Raw genomic sequence first — 21,525 nt, 5'->3', positions numbered from 1 at the left:
ATGTTACGTAAGTGGAATCATGTAACATGTAAGTTTGGGGGATTGGCTGTTTTCACTTGGCATACTTTAAGGGGGTCTGTATGGGTACCAAGGAGTGGAGCTTTGATGATTAAATTTATGTGTCAACTTGGCTAGGTCGAGGTATTCAAATGTTTGGTCAAATACCAGTGTGATGCAGCTGTAAGGACATTTTTTAGAGAAGATTAACATTTAAATCAGTAGACTTTGAGTAAAGCAGATTACCCTTGACAATGTGGGTAAGCCTCATTCAGTCACTTGAAGGCCTTAAGAGAAAAGAGACTGAGGTCCCCAAAGAACAGGGAATTCTGCTTCCAGGTTGTCTTTGGACTCCAACTGCAACATTAACTGTCCACTGGGTCTCCTTACCAGCCAACATTGCAGATCTTGGACTTGCCAGCCTCCACAATTATGTGAGACCATTTCTTAAAATCTCTCTCTGTCTCTCTTTTCATGTATCTATCTATCCATCTTCCTATTGATCCACTTATCTACTGGCTTTAATTCATTTTATATATTATATATATGTATGTATATATATATACACACACACAGAGAGAGATACATATACATATATATTTTTGTATCTTTCCCACATGTTATTTTGATGTGTTTTGGGGGGTTTTGGTAAATATCTGCCATGGAATTCTAACTTGGCTAAATTTTAGTTAGAGTGTTTCTTGGTGCTTCAGTATGTGGTCAAATTTCATGTATGCTTGGGAACATATAGTCTCTAATTGTTGAGTGCAAAATTATATGTATTCTATGTATGTTCATTAGCTCCAATTTATTAATTAACTTGTTCTAATATTTTATAATCTTACTAATTACTCTCTGCTTTATCTATCAATTACTGACAGAAATGTATTAAAATCTTTCTCTGTGATTATGGATTCTTCATTTTCCTGGTTAATTGTCACTTTTTCTTTGCATATATTTGATGTTAGATCATTAGATGCCTGTAGGTTTACAATTATTGTATCTTCCTAGTGAATTATACCTTTTATCATCATATAATGACTTCTCTTTATCCTTCCTAATGTCTTTGAAGTTTACTTATTTTAATATAAACTTATATTTTGCATGGTATATCTTTTTCTTCTTTGATATTCAGCTTCTTTTTCTTTTTTTTAATATTTATTTTAGTTTCAGAGTACATCTATAGATAAATTGCGTGTCACAGGGCTTTGGTCCATATACCATTTCATAACCCAGGTAATAAGCATAGTATCCAAAAGGCAGTTTTTAAAAATTCTTACCTTCCTACCACCCTCCACGCCCAAGTAGGCCCCAGTATCTATTGTTCCTTTCTTTGTGCCCATGTGTACTCAGTGTTTAGCTCCCACTTATAAGTGGGAACATGTAGTATTTGGTTTTCTGCTCCTGCATTTGTTCGCTTAGGATAATGACCTCCAGCTCCATCTATTATGCTGGAAAGGATGTTATTTTGCTCCTTCTTATGGCTGCGTAGTATTCCGTGGTGTATATATACCACATTTTCTTTATCCAGTCTACTGGATAATCAATTTAGGTTGATTCCTTGTCTTTGCTATTGTGAATAGTGCTTCAGTGAACATACATGTGCATGTGTGTTTATGGCAGAGCAATTTATATTCCTTTGGGTACATACCCAATAATGAAATTGCTAGGTCAAATGGTAGTTCTGTTTTAAATTCTTTGAGAAATCACTAAATTGATTTCCATAGTGGCTGAACTAATTTATGTTTCCACTAGCAGTGTATACGCATTCTCTTTTCTCTGCAGCCTTGCCAACATCTGTTATTTTTTGACTTTATTAATAGCCATTCTGACTGGTATCAGATGGTATCTCACCATGCTTTTTATTTGTATTTCTCTAATGATTTGTGATGTTGAGTATTTTTTCATATGCTTGTTGGCTGTGTGTATGTCTTTTTTTTTTGAAAAGTGTCTATTCATGTTCTTTGCCCATTTTTAATAGAGTTTTTTGACTTTTTCTTGTAAATTTAAGATTCTTACAGATTCTGGATATTAGACCTTTGTCAGATGCATAGTTTGAAAATATTTTCTCCCACTCTGTGGGTTGTCTGTTTATTGATAGTTTCTTTTGCTGGGCAGAAGCTCTTTAACTAGGTCCCATTTGTCAATTTTTGTTTTTGTTTAAATTGCGTTTGGTATCTTTCTCACAAAATTTTTACGAGGGCCTATATCTAGAATAGTATTTTTCTAGGTTTTCTTTAAGGGTTTTTTATAGTTTTAGGTTTTACATGTAAGCCATTAATCCATCTTGAGTTAATTTTGTAAATGGTGTAAAGAAGGGGGCCTATTTTAGTCTTCTGGATATGGCTAGCCAGTTATTTCATCAGCCATTTATTGAATAGGGAATCCTTTCCCCATTGCTTGTTTTTGTTGACTTTGTCGAAAATGAGGTGGTTGTGGTGTATGGCTTTATTTCTGGGCTCTCTACTCTGTTTCATTGGTCTATGGGTCTGTTTTTGTACCAGTACCATGCTGTTTTGGTTACTGTAGCCTTGTAGTATAGTTTGAAATTGGGTAATGTGTTGCCTCCAGCTTTGTTCTTTTGGCTTAGGATTGCTTTGGTTACTTGGGCTCTTTTTTTCTGGTTCTATAAAAATTGTAGAACAGTTTATTTTATAATTCTGTGAAGAATGTCATTGGTAGTTTAATAAGAATAGGACTGAATCTGCAAATTGCTTTGGGCAGTATGGCCATTTTAACAACATTGATTCTTCCTATTTATGAGCATGGAATATTTTTCCATTTGTTTGTGTCTATTTGTTGTGTCATCTCTGATTTCTTTGAGTAGGGTTTTGTAGTTCTCATAGAGAGATTTCACCTCCTTGGCTAGCTATATTCCTAAGCATTGTTTCTTTTTTGTGGCTATTGTGAATGGGGTTGTGTTCTTGATTTGACACTAGCTTCAACATTATTGGTGTATAGAAATGCTAGGGTTTTTTGCACATTAATTTTGTATCCAGAAACTTGGCTGAAGTTGTTTATCAGATCTGGGAGCTTTAGGGTAGAGACAATCAGGTTTCCTAGGTTTAAAATAATAGTGTCTACAAACACAGATAGTTTGACTTCCTCTCTTCCTATCTGCATGCCTTTTATTTCTTTCTATTGCCTGATTGCTCTGGCTAAGACTTCCAGTACTATGTTGAATAGGAATGGTGAGAGTAGGAATCCTTGTCTTGTTTCAGTTCTTAAGGGGAATGCTTCAGCTTCTGCCCATTCCATATGATGTTGGCTGTAAATAGTTCTTATTATTTTGAGGTATGTTTCTTTAATGCCTAATTTACTGAGGATTTTTAAATAAAGAAATGCTGAATATTATCAAAAACTTTTTCTGCATCTGTTGAAACAATCATGTGGTTTTGTTTTTATTTCTGTTCACGTGGTGGATCACATTTATTGATTTGCCTTTGTCGAACCAAACTTGCATCCCAGGGATAAAGCCTACTTGACTGTGGTGGAATAGCTCTTTGATGTACTGCTATATTCAGTTTGCTGGTGTTTTGTTCAGGATTTTTGCATCTTTGTTCATCAGACTTATTGCCTGAAGGTTTCTTTTTTTCCAGATTTTTGTATCAGGATGATGCTGGCCTCATAGAATGCATTAGGGAGGAGTGCCTCCTAATTCTTTTTTTTTTTTTTTTTTAATAGTTTCAGTAGGAATGGTACCAGCTCTTCTTTATATGTCTGGTAGAGTTTGGCTATGAATCTGTTTTCACCTCAGTTTTTCTGGTTGGTAGACTTTTTATTACTGATTCCATTTTGGAACTCATTATTGGTCTGTTCAGGATTTCAATTTCTTCTTGATTCAGTCTTGAGAGGTGTGTTTCCAGGAATGTATCCATTTCTTATAGGTTCTCTATATGTGTGTGCATAGAGGTGTTTGTAATCATCTCTGGTGTTTTGTTGTTGTTGTTGTTGTTTGCATTTCTAGGAGTCAGTGGTAATGTCCCCTATGTCATTTCTGATTGTGTTCATTTGGATCTTTTTTCTTTATTAGTCTAGCTAGCAGTCTAGCTATCTTATTTATTCTTTCAAATAACCAATTCTGGTTTCATCAATCTTTTGAATTTTTTTTGTGTGTCTCAATTTCATTCAGTTCAGCTTTGATTTTGGTTATTTCATGTCTTCTGCTAGCTTTGGGGTTGGCTTTCACTTGTTTTCCTAGTTCCTCAAGATGTGATATTAGGTTGTTAATGTGAGAAATTTCTAACTTTTTAATGTGGGTATTCAGTGCTATAAAGTTTCCTCTTAACCCTGCTTTAGCCATGTCCCAGATATTCTGGTATGCTGTATCTTTGTTTTCATTAGTTTCAAATAATTTCTTGAGTTCTGATTTAATTTCATTGTTTACTGAGAAGTCATCCAGGAGCCGGTTGTTTAATTTCCATGTAATTATAGGGTTTTAAGCAATCCTCTTGGTATTCATATCTATTTTTATTGTACTGTGATCTGAGAGTGTGGTTGGTATGATTTTGTTTTTCTTTGGATGTGCTGAGGATTGTTTTAGCCTGATTGTGTGGTTGATTTTAGAAGATGTGCTATGTGGTGATGATAAAAATATATATTGTGTTGTTTTGGGGTGGAGAGTTCTTTGGAGGTCTATCAGATCCATTTGGCCCAATGTTGAGCTCAGGTCCTGAATATCTTTGTTAGTTTTCTGCCTCAATGATCACTGTTATGGGGTGTTGAAGTCTCCTATTATTATTGTATGGTTTATCTAAGTCTCTTTTTAGGTCTCTAAGAACCAGTTTTATGAATCCGGATGCTCCTATTTTGGGTGCCCATATATTTAGGATAGTTGAGTCTTCTTGTTAAGTTGAACCCTTTACCACTATGTAATGCCCTTTTTTTGTCTTTTTTTTGACCATTGTTGGTTTAAAGTCTGTTTTGTCTGAAATTAGAATAGCAACCCCTATTTTTTTTTCCAGTTTGCTTGGTAGGATTTTCTCTATCCCTTTACTTTGAGCCTATTGGTGTCAATGCATGTGAGATGGGTCTCCTGAAAACAGTATACAGTTGAGTCTTGCTTTTATCCAACTTGCCACTCTGTGCCTTTTAATTGGGGCATTTGGCCCATTTACATTCAAGGTTAATATTGATATGAGAAGATTTGATCTTGTCATTATGTTGCCAGCTAGTTATTATGCAGACTTGACTGTGTAGTTGCTTTATAGTGTCAACAGTCTATGTACTTAAGTGTGTTTCTGTGGTGGCTGGTAATGGTCTTTTGTTTCCATATTTAGGATTCCTCATGTAAGGACTTCTTGTAAGGTGTGTCTAGTGGCAACAAATTCTGTTAGCATTCACTTGTCTGAAAAGGATCTTATGTCTCCTTTGCTTACAAAGTTTAGATTGCTGAATGTAAAATTCTTGGTTGGAGTTTCTTTTCTTTAAGAAAGCTGAATATAGGCCCACAATCTCTTTTGGCTTATAGGGTTTCTTCTGATATTAAACTTTTCTTATATCTGTTACAAACTGCATAGCACTGGATTAACTTTAGCTATCTTGATAATTTAGTTTACATATTTAATCCATTTATATCAGTTTGCTTATTGGTTAATTTGGATTTATTTCAGTCATATTGTTTTTGTGATATTTACCTTGCTTCTTCCATGTTCTTGTCTCTTTTATGCACTAGTGGTTGCTTGATTTTTAATGAAATTAAAATTTTAAATTAAAATTCCCACAATAGTTTCCACATTTCACCAGCTGTTTCTGTTCTTTTCATGGTTCCCTTAAAATCTTAACACAGATAATTAATAAAATCTAAAGAAATCCAAATCTCACTCCTACTCCTGACTAAGGCTTTAAACCTGATCATAGTCCTCTCCTCTTTTATATGTTATGATTGTGTAGTATTTTAGTTCCACTTTGTTACTGATATTTATTCACTGTCCACTGTCTTCTCCTCTTCCTCCTCCTATTTCTTTTTCTTTACAGTCAATTTTTTAAAAAGATTTATCTACCACTTATTTTATTTATCATTCTTCCTTGAATTTTGGTCTTTACATCAAGGTTCATTTTCTTTATTTTTGAAGTATATACTTAAGATGCTTCTTGAATAAATTTTTTTTGTTACAAACTGTTTTTGTTTGTCTGAAAATAGCTTTATTTTACTCTCAATACTTAAAAATTAGCTTAGTAGGATATACAATTCTAGGTCTACAGTTATTTTCTCTCAGCATTTTAAAGATACTATTCCACTGTCTTTTGGCTTTTGTGGTTGCTGCTGACAAATCTAGCAGTGCTACTGACAAGTTTGTTCCTTGGTAAGTAATATATTTACTTCTGGCTGCTTTAAAAATCTTCTTTTAGTTTCTGCAGTCCACTATGTTGAATTGAGGTACAGATTTCGTTTTATACATTTCCCTGGGGCTCATTACAGTTCTGAATCCAAGGGATTCACATTTGTTGACTCCAGAATAGTATTATCTATTAGTTCTTCAAACAATGCTTTTTTCCCCTCATTCTTACTACTCTCTTCTCAAATTCCAATGAAATCTGTGCCAATTATTCTTATTCTTGTATTTTTTTTTTTTACCTTCTTTTCCTCATTTTTCTCTCTTTGCCTCTGTATGCTGCATTCTGGACAGTTTCTTCAAATCTATTATCAGTTTCCTAATTCTTTTGTAAAGCTGTGTCAGTATTTACAGTTTAACTAATCTATTTAGTGTAATATATAGTTTTATTTTCTAGATGCTCTATTTCTAGAAGCCTTTTTCAAATAGATCTGGTCTTTTTTATGGTACCATGTTCACTTCTCGTAGTTTCATCATTTTATTAAACAGCCTTTAAAATCTTGCTTTAATTTTTATATTCAACAATTCTATAATCCAAAGATTCTGAGATTTTCCCCGATGTTTGTTTGTGCTGACTCTTGCCTTATCTCCTTGCATATTTCATAATTTTAGAACTTTGGTTTGGCTGGGCTTTACTTGGCAATCCATCACATGTTAGGTTGAAGATGTATCCTTCCAAAGATTTACATTTCTATCTAGTTGGTATCCCAGGGAATTCTTAATTTTCAGCATTGGGGATTCATAGACCATATCAGTAAATTTCAAACTTTGAAAACATGTGAGGTCAGCTCTATATTTTAAAATGCTTGGGATGGAGGCAGTGAGGAAATTCTGCTTCCACCTATGATGGGATAGCTAGTACTTGGTTAGCCCTCTTGCTATAAAGTATTATTAAAATGAACAAAATATATGAAAACTATTTTCAGACTTCCGACAAGAGGCAATGCAGGACTATGATTCCCAAGAGAAGGAAAACAAATGAGGTGATATAATGACCACTCTGTTTTATTCTGTCTAGAAAATTTTCTGGACTGTTTTGTAGAGTGCAAGAGCCCAAACAGAATACAGAAGTGTCACTTAGCTAAGGAGACAGAGATTAGAGCCTGAGGAGGCTAAGTTGGTTGGAAAGTGTGGAGTATGGTACTGAGAAAAAGGAAGTTGGTTATAGATAGAGCTACAGAAATCTCTATAAGAAACCCCTTAAGTCTTTGGTTAACTATTGTTACAAACTGAATTGTGTCTTCATCCCCCTCACCTAAATTCATGTGTTGAAACCCTAGCCCTCAACGTGCCTGTCTGTGGAGACAGGGCCTTTAGAAAGGTAAGTTAAGGTTAAATGAGATCATAAGAGTTGTGCTCTAATGCAATAGGAATGGTGTCTTTATAAGAGAAACAGATACCAGAGCGCGCGCGCTCTCTCTCTCTCTCTCCAGACATGTATAGAGAGAAGAGATCATGTGAGGACACATGAGTAGGCAGCTGTCTATAAACCAGAAATCTTACCAGAAACCATCCTTAATAGCATCTTGATCTTGGACTTCTAGTAAGAAAATAAATTTCTGGTTTGTTAAGCCTCCCAGTCTGTGTTATTTTGTTATGGCAGCCTAAGTAGACTAATATAGCTACTAAGCCACACATGCTCAGCGAAAGACTCCATGAGGCCAGATAAAGAACATCTATTGAAGAAACAAAAAAGTACTGAGGTAAGAATATCTACAAAGGAAGTTGTATATTGAATAACTACTGGAGCTCACATAAGGTTGGAACATAGAGCATAGAGCCAGAGCATAGAGACTTTGTTGAATATCCAGGAGATTCAAAAGAGACCCTCAGAAAGCCTACACCTTAGGCACAAGGCTAATCTAATCCTAGAGTAAAGAATACTATGGCTCCTTTATTGTAAAACCTTAAAATAAGCCTAGAAAGAGCCAGGCTGATCTGCAAGTAAATTAACTACCTGGCAGAACAAAACTATACACCCGATTTAAGGATGACAGCCAAATCTAGACACTTAATAAAGTGGGATCCATAATGTCCAGGATATAACACAAAATTATCAGACATGTGAAGAAAAAGGAAATATGACCTATTACTAGGAGGAAAATCAGCTGATAGAAATAGAAACAGGAATAACAAAGACAGAATAGGAAATAAAAATTTTAAAACTACATATAAATATATTCTAGAAATTTAGGAAATCTATGAACACAATGAGAGAATAGGAATTCTCATTAGCCAAATAGAAGCTAAGAAAAAAACTAAATAAAAATTCAATAAGCAAAAAACTGTGGTATCTGAAATGAAACATTTATACTGCAGTAGATACAATTGGTGAACTTGAAGAGCAACAAAAAATATGAAAACCAAAGCATACAGAAAAAGGAAGATGAAAAAAATTAACATAGACTCAGTGACCTATGGGGTAGTTCAAATGGTCTAACATATATGTAATTAGAGGAGAGAAATGAGAAAGATTAGGGGCAGAAAAATTATTTGAAAAAAAAGTAGCTGAAAATTTTCCAAATTTCATGAAAACTCTAAACTTACAGATCCAAGCAATTCGATAAACCCCAAAAGCATAAAGAATATCACACCAAGGCAAATCATAATACAATTTTTCAAAACTAGTAATAAAGAAAAAAACGTTAAAAGTAGCCTGATGATAAATTACATACAACAGAACTAGGAAGATAATTACTGTTAATTTATCATCAGAGACAATAAAAAGAAAAAGACAATGAAATCTGTAATGTACTAGAAGGAAAAAAAATCAGCCTAGAATTCTGTATCCATCAAAAATATTCTACAAAAATGAAGCCAAAATAAAGACATATTTAGACAAAATAAAGTTGAGAGAGCTTATCGACAGAAGATTTGTGCTACAAGAACTGTTCAAGGAAGGTCCTCATGCTTAAGGAAAATGATGAAAAGTGGAACTACATAAAGAAATGAAGGGTGCCAGAAATAGTAAATATGTAGATAAATACAAAATACCTTTCTTTATCAAAGCCTTACTTTCTCTCAAGGGTAATTATTTATAACAAAAATAATTAAAGTGTCTTGTGGGGTTTAAAACACACAAATAACATATGACAATAGCAGAAATAATAAGGTAGAGTAAAATGAAAGTATATTGTTGTAAGGTTCACATGCTATAGGTGAAAAAGTATACTATTATTTGAAAGTAGACTATATTACATTAAAGATACAGTTTAGATGTGAAAGATATTGTAAGCCTTGGAGCGACCACTAAAAATAGGTAATTATATCTAATAAGTCAAAAGAAAATATAAAGTGATAAAATGTCAAAAAAATAATTAATTCAAAAGAAGTCAGAAAAAGAAGAGAGAGTATCCTAGAACAGATGGAACAAACAAAACAAAAAGCAAGATAGTAGACTCTGTATGGTAGTAAACCTAACTGTATCAATAATTACATTAAATGTAGGTGGAGTAAATGCTCCAATTAAAAGACAGAAAGTGTCAGATAGAAAAAAAAAATCAAGGCCTGAATGAGTCATAAAATGTTCATTTAAGAGATGTTTAAAAATATTTATTTAAAAAATAAGGACACAAGTTAATAGTAAAAGGATGAAAAAATATAAACCATGCAAACACTAATGATAAGAAAGTTGGCATAGTTGGAGTAGCTATGGTAACATTAGCAGCATTATTAGAATTAAAGAGGAATATTTCATAACGATAAAAGGGTCAATTCATCAAGACAATGAAAATCATAAGTGATTATGAATCTAAGGGCAGGACGTCAGACAAACTGACTGCTGATAAAACCATGGTTGCAGTTGACAATTTCAATATCCCCTTTTCAATAATTATAGAACAAGCGGACAAAAAGTGAGGCTATAGAGGGTTTATATAGCATTACCAACTAACCGAACCTAATTTATATTTATTGAACATTACACTCAACAAATGCAGAATACATATTCCTTTCAAATGCACATGGGACATTCAACAAGACATACACAGACTGGGCCATAAAATGAGTTTTGAAACATTTTTTAATTGAAATTTTTTGAAAAATCAGATTCTTTCCCCCTGCTCCAACCAAGCACCCAGCCCAAGACGGAAAACTTTCCTCATTGTCTTTTTTGTCAGAAGATGGATTTTTCCAGTTCTTTCTTTTACTGAGCCTCTAACCCTTCATCTGTTTTTTCGGCTATGAGGTCTGAGTTTAACATTCCCACCTTATACAAAAAGCTTGTCTTTTGTCTTCCATAGCCAAAAAATACTAAGTCCCTTTGTTACTGAGATTGACAAATGTCTACAGGACAACTGTAACTTTTAGGCTTTTACACAGTTCTGGTTTTCAGCTGCTTTCCACTTTTGGCCATTGAGGAGTTCCCTCAGTATTTTGCATGTTCATCTTGTGCATTTCAAAATACGTTTATGATATTGTGTTCAGTATTCTAGGGGTTTTGTGCCCAGCAGGTTCTCAGGTTATCTAGTTTCCATGTTACTGGAAGTTAAAGCCTGTCAAACAATTGTTTGGTTATTTTAAGGGTTCAGGTTACTTTGGCTGAATCAAACATCCCTTTATTTAGAGTCAGGCAGACTTGGGTTTGAAATGTAGCCCTGGTATTCACCAGTTATGTAACTCTGAGCAAGTGATGAAACTTCTCTGAGCCTTAATTTACATATGAGTTTTAGAGATCATAAGCCTGGGTTTTCAAGTTTGTTGTAAGGATTGTCTCTAATCTTACACAATACAAGGCAGAATAAGCAAAAAAAATTAATGTTATCATTATTCATTCATTCATCAAAGATCAAGTGTTTACTATGTGTCAGGCATACCTTCTATGTGCTAGGAATAACAGACAATAAATGTATAAACAAGTAAATAATTTCATGTAAGTTCAAGTGTAATAACAAAACAGGTAGTGGGATTGAGAATGTCTGTAGAAACATAATGGGCATTTCTAATTAGTGATTGGAGTTCCTACTGGATGATGTGACATTTGATTTAAAATCTGAACCAAGATGAAAACGTTCTGAAATTAGAGTGTGGTGATGGTTGTACAACTCTGTGAATATAGTAAAAACATTAAAATGTATACCTTAAATGGATAAATTGTATGTCTCTGAATTATATCTCAATGAAGCTGTTTGTTCAAAAGACTAAATGAAGAAGAGAAAGCCAGATAAAAATCCTGGGGAAGAACACTGTAGCTAAGAGAACAGCAGCACAAAACTCTGAGGCTAGAATAGGGCATTAGCCAGTTTGAAGAAAAGATTTGCTGGTAGGAGTTTAATGAGGGAGGAGATTGGAGACAGTTGAGATTTAGACTGTGGGTACGAGCCAGACTCAACACCCTATTTAAGGGTGACAGGGCTTTGTAGGCCATGTTGAATATTTTGATTTTTTTTCCAAAATGCAATGGGCCTTTGAAAAAAATTAAACTGGAGAAGTGATGTCTGGTTTATGCTTTGAAATAATCACTGTGCTTTCCATAAGGCAAGAGAATTAACAGGATAGAAAAAGCACAAACAGGAAGAAAAGCAAAGGAGATAATTCCACGGTAACTAGAATGAAGTCCTAGGTATCCCACTTTTGACTTAGTCCTCAGTTCCCTCAAACTCTACTTTTTTGATTATATTCTTATTTTGAGAACAGAGGTGTGACCAAAAGGGCCATCACAGCAGAAGGACTGATAAGAAGTAGAGAATTCATGCTCCACCACTACCCACAAAGGAAAAAAATTATTGTAGTATCCTGAAGTTCAAATTGTCTCTGATTTCCAGTACCTGGACTACTCAGAAGGTTTTGACATTTTTGGCTGACTGAAAATAGGCCATTCTAAACCGTCTCTGTCTTCCATTTAAAAACTAAGTCAACATTTGATATATATCATTCATCAGTAAGAAAATATATGGCAGAAGCTAAATCTATAAATTCTATAAATCAGGCAGCTGTATTGTTTTATATAAATGATTAAAAGTATGGCCTTTACAATCAGACAAAATTTGATTTAAGCTTTGTCATTTAATGAGTGACTTAGAAATAGTTTTAAATTTTGTTAAATAAAATAAGGGACAAACAAAACTATGAGTCATTGAGTTTCAAATGAGTTGAACTGTAAATAAGATGCCTGTACATCACTTAGCACAATGACTAATACATAGTAGGCCAATAGGTAATCCAAATAGGTAGCAATTATAATTATTATTGCTTATTGTAATAATTGTTGTTTGTTACTTTTACAAAGGAAAAAATATTTTGAAAAGATGAAATCTACTCACTTTTAAAAGACACGAACCTGTTAACTTCACATAAAATTACCTTCAGGCTAAGTTATGGTTAAAATTACCATACTCGATGTAATCTATAATAATATCAAAATTTTCCTGTAATAAAAGTAGTTTCAAACCAATTTTAATAATTATAAAATCTTCAGCAGATTTTTCAGTAAGTTTTAGCAAACTATTTCTAATTATGAACTACTATGGAATATTGAGTTGGATTTTTTAATAGATCCCAAATGAAAGTCAAACTCATATGGAGAGGTGAAGCCAGCTGGGCTTCTGGGTCGGGTGGGGACTTGGAAACTTTTCCGTTTAGCTAGAGGATTGTAAATGCACCAATCAGCACTCTGTGTCTAGCTAGAGGATTGTAAATGCACCAATCAGCATTCTGTAAAAATGGACCAATCAGCACTCTGTAAGATGGACCAATCAGCAGGACCTGGGTGGGGCCAAATAAGGGAATAAAAGTTGGCCACCTGGGCAAATAGTGGCAACCGGCTCGGGTCACCTTCCACACTGTAGAAGCTCTATTCTTTTGCTCTTCACAAGAAATCTTGCTGCTGCTCACTCTTTGGGTTCGCACCAACTTTAAGAGCTGTAACACTCACTGTGAGGTCTGCAGCTTCATTCTTGAAGTCAGCGAGACCAGGAACCCACAAGGAGGAACCACCACCTCGGGACACATCACGTTTAAGAGCTGTAACACTCACCATGAACTCCGCGGCTTCATTCTTGAAGTCAGCAAGACCAAGAACCCACCAGAAGAAATAAATTCTAGACACAATATGTTTAATATTAGAAGAATGATTACACATAGTTTGTTACAGATTTCCAAAAAACAGTAGGTACACTTTTTAAAATTTACATTTGCAGAGAATTTTAATGACATTGAAAAATGTTATGCTATAAGTGAAAAAGTAGAATATAAAACAGCATATACACATTGTTGTTTTGAAAATGTAAGAAACTTTGAAAAAAGATGGAGTAAAATATGTGTAAAACTGGTAATAGTTGATTTAAAGTGGTAGAAGTAAACATAATTTTTTCTGTTTATATTTTTCTCTACCTTTTTAATTTTGCTAATGTGCATAGGTTCCTTCAAAACAAGAAAATGATAAAGTTAATACGTTATAAAAAATAGGGAGCTGGCTGAAGTGCAATGGAGACAATTTGTTAGAACATGTTGGTTGTTACACAGACACTTGAGAGGTTTGTTGGGAGAGAACGATTACCTAGAACAAGAGTTACAGTAAATGAGGTAAAAAGGGCAAAAGTTCTTCAGATTACTATCCTATTTACCAAAGTTTGTGATACATATTTTGAATATATATGAAGAGTTTCACCTCTATCAAGCCATAGCACTTATTTATCACTCTGATATAACAATTTAACAAAAACTTGAGGCGTTCATTCAAATGCGCAGAAAAGGAAATAAATGTAAAAAGTCTGCTTTCCCAGGAATGGTCTTGTACCAGTATCTTTCTATCCATGTTAGCATTTTCTATATAAGAAACAAATACCCAAAGACTTTTGTAGTAGAGAGTCCATCTGTTCTAATATAGTCAATGCCCTTCTATTTGAGCATCAATTAATAGCCTTCAATGAACCACCTTGCATTCGGTAATAGTTTGAAGGTGAGAGTTCTGATTCTGGGAATCAGATAGCTTTACTGCTGTGCCTCATGCAGAGAGTAGAACAGATGTCTTCTAAAAGGGAGGCAGTCTCCTTCAAATATCCATAAGAGCTAGCATTATCATCACACTCAGCCTTATAAGGCTCTAAAAGCAGTGGCAGAGGAGGACTAAACACACATAATGCGAGCAACTTGGTCTATAAGCAGTCAGTATGTCATTATCCTTCAACAGAACTGTTTCAATTGAATTTTTATGGTTTAGAGGTTTTAGGATAAAATATTTCTCACTTCAAAGAGTATTTTTTTATATTATTATATGAAACCATGGTGCATTTAACTGATTTAATAAAATGTAATTCTTACTTTAAATCTTAAGAGGAGAAAAGCCTCTGTGAAAGAAATCTTTGTTATTAGCAAGGCATATAAGCAGAGTCCTGGTCTGCAATAATATTGATGATCATGACATGTGTTACTATATAAAATTCAACCAGTTAAAATTCAATGTCTTTAAGAATATTGCTACTTTTGGCAAAATTTGAGTTTTTCATTAGAGTAAAACTATTTCTGACATTTCATAAAGCTTAATGCAAACAAAGATGATTAATCATATTCATAAATATGTAAACATGATACTAAAAAGGTATATTACATTCAAGACAAAATGGCAGAACCAGAATTTTTTTAATTGCTAAGAATTTTATGTAGCAAGTTTGTTTATTCAGTAACATAATCACAAAATAAGAAATATCACATTCACAGAAATGGAAATAAAGAGCATAAAATATTATTCTAAAACAGAAAAGCAGTGGGATCACTTTCAAGAGCGTCATAGAAAACCTTTAATTTACAGTGCTATGCTTTCATGATTAATAGGATTAATGTGTGGTTTTTCTTTGATAAAAGTCATGATTTTTTAGTATTACATACATTCATTGCATATGACAGACACTATGATAAAGACGTACTGTTCTAATTACTTAAACAATTGTTTTGGCTCATTGAACACCTTGTTTAAATAGCTTTAAGACATATAAGAGGCAAATAATTACATATACCTAAGGATAAAATTTTCAGGTATTTAATTATCCAAACACACATTTACCCATTAAATTAGAACACTAACTGCTTCATATGTAAAACTAGTTTGAAATCATGACTCTTGATTAAACACATACTTCAACATCTCTCATGAGACTTCCCAACTTCAAAAATGACTTTAAAAAATTAGCTTGGAGGTGAATCACCAATACATTCAGAAACACAGCCAAAACAAGGAGTTTTATTTCAAAGACTGAATTCAGAAAATAAGCCAACTATTTTTGTATATTATATTAATAAATTGGTTCTTTGTTGAAAATCTCAAACGTGAATGATATTAGCAATATGCATGTATGAGACCCATTAAAAATGGCAATTCAGAAAAATTATTGCTTAACCTAAAGGAAAAATGTTGCTGTTGGATTCCTGCCTGGGTCTTAAATTGTGGTCTTGCATTAATAAAGTAGGTTTTTTGATTCCCTAGCTTTGGGTGATACTTTGAAACCTTTTGTGTTTTCTGTGAAGATACTTCACACAAGTTCTAAAATTTGAGAGTCTACTTAACAAAATAAAATTCCCACTTGGAAGATAATATATTAATTCTAATATTATATAAATAGAACAAATCTGATTCATTTATAGGGCAAGTGCTACATTCTGAACTATCTAACTCAAATTAAATTCAACTCTGTGGCAAACAATTCATTTTCTCATTAGCCAATCAACGTTACCTTCAATAAGGCAATTCCCATTTACCCTCTGGCCATAGCAGTTGTCTTAAAACCAAGTTCTAAACCTGTAGTTCATGTAAAAGGATATGATTTCCTTAGCAAGTAGTTAAGAAAATCTACAACAGGCCAGGCACGGTGGCTCATGCCTGTGATCCCAGCACTTTGGGAGGCTGAGATGGGTGGATCACCTGAGGTCAGGAGTTCGAAACCAGCCTGGCCAACATGGCAAAACCACATCTCTACTAAAAATATAAAAATTAGTGGGTGTGGTGGTGGGCACGTGTAATCCCAGCTACTCAGGAGTCTGAGGCATGAGAATCACTTGAACCCGGGAGGTGGAGGTTGCAGTGAGCCAAGATCGCACCACTGCACTCCAGCCTAAGTGACAGAGTAAGACTCCACCTCAAAAAACAAAAGAGAAGAAAACTACAATAGAGATGTATGTTAAAGAGAATATAAGTTCTTAAGAAGTTGCATCTAATTAATGAAGCTCTCCCTTCCCATATTCAGTGATCCAAGACACTGAAATTTAAATGGAAAATGAATCTTTAAAGTTATAGATGTAAAATTCTCAGATTCTTCATTCTTATTTCCCAAATGGAAAAGGATTAGAAATAATAGAATATTATTGATTTTTAGAGGAAAGTAGATTAAAAAGTGTTTATATTTTTAAAACTTTATATAAGGTTGCTCAATCCTCACCAATAGTAAGACCATTGCATTCATTTGTATATGCAAATTAAACTGGAAAATCCATAAAAACATATGTATCACCAGTAAACGAATCAGTAAACTACGATATAATATAAAAGAAAAAGAAATATTGCTTGATTTTTTCCAATAAAAGCAAGGTTAATAAAAACATTTTTAGTAAGAAAATCTATCATTTTTATTTAAAAAATCTTTCAATTTTAAACATCATTACCAACACATTAAAAGTATTATCAATAAGTGCCTTTACAATTTCAAGCAAAAGCTACTGTGTTTTCCTTATTGGAAATACTGCTTTCAGTTATCTTTTTTGTCTGAGGCACTCTCTTCATGCTTTTCAGGGCTGACTTTATTACTGGCAATGGAGGGGGTTGTCTGGACTTCTTTTGGTAATGAAAACACATGGCACGTCTGGAGGTCTAGGTATGTTGTAAATATCTTAGCATATTCTGGATGCCTTAAGGCAAAACTTTTAAATTCCTCTAGAAGCGAAAGAAAAAAATCCAATAAGTTGGGGTGAATCTTCTTTTGACATGATGCAGATTAATAAATGACTCTAATAATGCAATTATTACAAAATTCTACTACTCAACACATGAATATTGCTGATGAAAATAAAAGTTGTACAACCACTTTGGGAGATAGTTTTTCCATTATTTAGTCAAGTTGAAGATATACATACTCTTTGACCCATTAATTCTACTCTGAGGTATATATCCTAGAGAAATTTGTGCATATTGTACTCTGAGAGACATGCATGAGAATGTTCACAGCAACATTATTTATAATAGATAAAAAATAAAAACAACTTGGATGTCCATCAACAGTAGAAATGCATAAATAAATTGTGTCATACTCATGGAACATAAGGCTATAAGGCAATGAAAATGAATGAACAGCTAGTAGTCACAATGTGGATTAATCTTAAAGCCATAATGTTTAATGAAAAAAGCAAGATATAAAGTAACACATAATTGTATCAGTCTATTTATATAAAGTTCAAAAACTTAGACAAAACTAAAATTTAATATTTAAAGAGACATACTTTAGGGGTGAACTGTTAAAGTAAAATAAAGCAAGGCAGAGATTCCTTTTTAAGTCAGGATAACAACCCTCTTCTTTAAGAGAGAGGTAGAGGTGTGGTTGGGAAAGGGCACACAGAGGTTTCTGGAGTTGTGGAAAAGCTCTATTTCTTGACTTGAATGGTAGTTACACAGGTGTTCACTTTATAAAACTTCATTGTGCGTTATATGTTTTATTTAGTTTTCTGTATTTTTGTTATTTCTAGCAATTTAAAAAATGTTTAAAAAATTCTATTACCCACCACTTTCTATAACTGGTTTTTAGAATTATTTGAGCCCTTAACTCTGGTACAGAAAAACACAGTCTTAAAAAGCTGAGCTTTGATTTATAATCAATAATGGATAGGAAAGTGTACAATATATAATAATCATACCACAAGACCTCCAAGTAGAGGAGTTCTTTTTATCTCAAGTGTTTTAGAAGCTGGGATAGGGCTATAAAAGGCTTAGTTAATTATCAGGATTTGAACCTCAATCCTCCAGTAACCTGGAGTTTCTGAAATATTATTCTGTCTTCTATTTTTAAATCCTTCTACTCTCTACTTTTGGGTGGATAAAACTTTATTGAGCTTATTACAGCAAAGACAGCATGGTCTTTGGATTAGTTGCCATTTGGCTCTATAATAAAATAATTTTAACTTTAATGTTTAAATTTAAATAAATTTAATGTCCTATTTCTATCCATTTACTTTTTAAAAATCCTCTGATAAGCAAGGGTCTGCGTCATGACACATTAGACTACCTTACTCTTGAATATAAAAATAGGTCTTAGTCTGCAGTGACCTGTGATCATGCCATTGCACTCCAGCCTGGGCAACAGAGTGAGACCCTATCTCAAAAAAAACAAATATACAAACAGGTCTTAGTGATGAGGAAGTCACCAGATTGAACCCAAATCATTATTTGCAATTGCAATGTTGTTTTGCATTAATAAACCACTTTTTATTTCTAAATCAGGCAAACTACTAATTGTTCTTTATTAACTTCCAAAATAAAGTTTCTAGTTTCTAGGGATACATTATAGAAAAAAATAAAAATAAAGTTTTATCTACATGAGTCTGTTTCAATGACAGAGACACATAGAAGACTTAAGTGACTTCGAAGATAAGTGAGCATGACAGTTGATTTACTCAAACCAAGAACTTTAATTTCAAGACTATGGCCAAAAGATCAAGATCTTCTGTTGGGATGTCAGTGGCATTAAAGAGTAACTCATTTCTAGAAGTCCTGTGATTGACTCTACGTGGAATTTGAGCATTAATTTAGATAACAGAAAACTGAAAATAAAGTAATTTAAGGCAGCAGTCCCCAGCCATTTTGGCATCAGGGACTGGTTTCACGGAAGACAATTTTTCCATGGATGGTAAAGGGGATGGAGGAGATGGTTTCAGAATGAAACTGTTCAACCTCAGATCATCAGGGACTGGATTCTTATAAGGAGCATGCAACCTAGATTCCTCGCATGCGCAGTTCACAATAGGGTTCATGCACTCCGACGAGAATCTAACGCCTCCACTGATCAGACAGGAGGCAGAGTTCAGGCAGTAATGCTCACTCGCCTGTCACTCACCTCCTGCTGTGCAACTCTGTTCCTAACGGCCACAGATCAGTACCGGTCCATGGCCCAAGGGTTGGGAACCCCTGATTTAAAGGATCACATTTAAACAATTTAAATGGTCACATTCATGACAGATATCAATATCTACTTTTTAAACAAAATTATACTTAAATACTTCAAACATGCTTGAAAAAAATAGCAGATTTGCCTATTTGCAGAATAAGGGGAGATATTCTGTATTCTGCAAAGAAAAAGGTTGAACTCCAAAAAACAAAGCAGATTTCCCTGCAAAATTACTTAAATCAACAGGTTATAATGGTTTTCTACAAATCATTTTTAGTATTAGCTTCCATTGAAGTAGTTATTCCAATAGTTTTTCAAAATTTAGTAGTTTAGAGTAATAGTCTTATTTATGAAAAGAAAATAGCCAGGGAAGAATTAGTACAAATGAGTTTATGACTCATAAGTTTCATTTCAGTATTTATACTTCCCATTTTATGCTATTTTTTCAAATGAACTCAATAGATTAAGTGCTCTAGGCATTTAATTATCTAAATGACAGTAATTAAAAGTAAGAGAAGTATGTGATCTACTTTTCCCATCCCATGAAAGTTAACAAGCTGAAACTCTTGAACACCATAAGGAAAGAGTAATTAAAGAGGAGTCTCCCTCCAGCCTCAGGGGAAAGACTGGGGAAGATAAGCCAGCTTGACATCCATGACCACATCAAACCCAAGATGGGGAAACAATTATCTTGGCCTCTCCATTGAGGTGTGTTTCTCAACAACTACACTGTGAATATAGAGAAACTTCAGCCCAGTGCAACTTGTTTTGATGGGTGGACTTGAGTCATCAAGAGAAAAGACAGTTACTGATGGATAGACCTGCCACTTTGCCACAAGGTCTTTCTCCCTGATAGACCCTAACTCACAGGCGCTGCTAGCAAGATGGCATGAGACAAGGAATGTGAAAAGTTACATAGGTCACTAATAGTAAACATCAATAAATGGTTTAGCTACTATTATTGTTGGTGCCTCAGTCCATGTTCCTTTACTATAGTTGCAACCTATTTGGTTTACTTGTTCAGTTTTGCCTGGCCACACTGACACACTTTACAGTGAGAGCACTAAAGTATAGAGTCAATAGTGCAGGCTCCAAAGCCAAACTGTTTTGGTTTTTGAATTGTGGTTCTGATGTTCTTTAGCTAAATTATCTTAGATAAGTTACTTAAATTCTTTGCATCTTAGTAAAATAAGAATAATTAAGAATACCAATTAGATAGGCTTGCTATAAAGGTTAAATGGGTTAATATATATAAAATGTTTAGAAGAGTGCCTAGCATATAAGTCCTCATAATTAGCTATTACTATTATGCCATTACTACTATTATTACTGTGGTCATCATTATTACTATTATGTCTATTATTAATGTAATTAGTTAAGACAAACAGCACTCTTGATCATCAGTCCATAGTCTGGATGCCCTCCTTGTAAACTAAGTCAGGAGGCCAAATTGCCTACTCACCATAGGAAATTGAGTCCCCTTGGGCTATTTCCTTGAAGAGACCAGAAACATCAAGGTCAGGCACTCCAAGGGAAGCCTGTAGAATGGTAGAGAACTCTTCCTCTGTTATGTAGCCATCCTCATCAACATCAAAGAGCTGAAGAAAATAAAATGTAAGAATTAGTTCCCTCAGGGTCATAGTGGTAGGGAATAATCTTAGAAAATAAAGTCTTTAATAATTCAAACATCTACTGTGGCACGGGCTAGAAATATGTATATTAAGAAAGTATCATCTCTGCTACCCTCACAACACCTGTAGCTTGACGGTTGAGAGAGACAGGATTAAAACAGGAGCTATACTGATGGTACATAACAGGGGAGCTCCATGGGGAACATAATGAATCCTACCCAGAGAGGTCCAAGAAGGTTTCACAGGAGTTGACATTTGAGTTGGGTCTTAGAACATTAAGAGAAGTTCCCAGAATATACAGGGAATGGCAAGTGATTGCTTGGGGCTCCAGTCAGGAGATAGAGACAAACAGGAATCAGATCATGGTGTGTATATAATTCCTCACCAAATCCTGTAGGATTATAATGGGAGTGAAGGTAGTATGATCCCATGAGAACTGAGAAAACTTTGAGGCAGAGTATGGAGGATGAATTGGGAGCAAGA

The 21,525-nt window shown here is 34.1% G+C and overlaps 1 protein-coding gene across 1 annotated transcript in view; it reads right to left on the bottom strand.

Annotated features, from left to right (window-relative positions):
* Positions 1-13,363: 13,363 nt before the first annotated feature.
* LPCAT2 (lysophosphatidylcholine acyltransferase 2) overlaps positions 13,364-21,525 on the bottom strand; it is a 78,449-nt gene continuing 70,287 nt past the window's right edge. The window contains exons 13-14 of the mRNA XM_045382444.3: positions 20,874-21,009; positions 13,364-17,190 (exon numbers count right to left, since the gene is read on the bottom strand). Of these exons, the coding sequence (XP_045238379.2) occupies positions 17,006-17,190; positions 20,874-21,009 (321 nt within the window). The 3' untranslated portion in view covers positions 13,364-17,005. The remainder of the gene's footprint in view (positions 17,191-20,873; positions 21,010-21,525) is intronic.

This window comes from Macaca fascicularis, chromosome 20 (genome assembly GCF_037993035.2).
Source record: "Macaca fascicularis isolate 582-1 chromosome 20, T2T-MFA8v1.1".
In the NCBI taxonomy this organism is placed as follows: Eukaryota; Metazoa; Chordata; class Mammalia; order Primates; family Cercopithecidae; genus Macaca; species Macaca fascicularis.
This window is presented reverse-complemented; position numbering and strand designations above follow the sequence as displayed.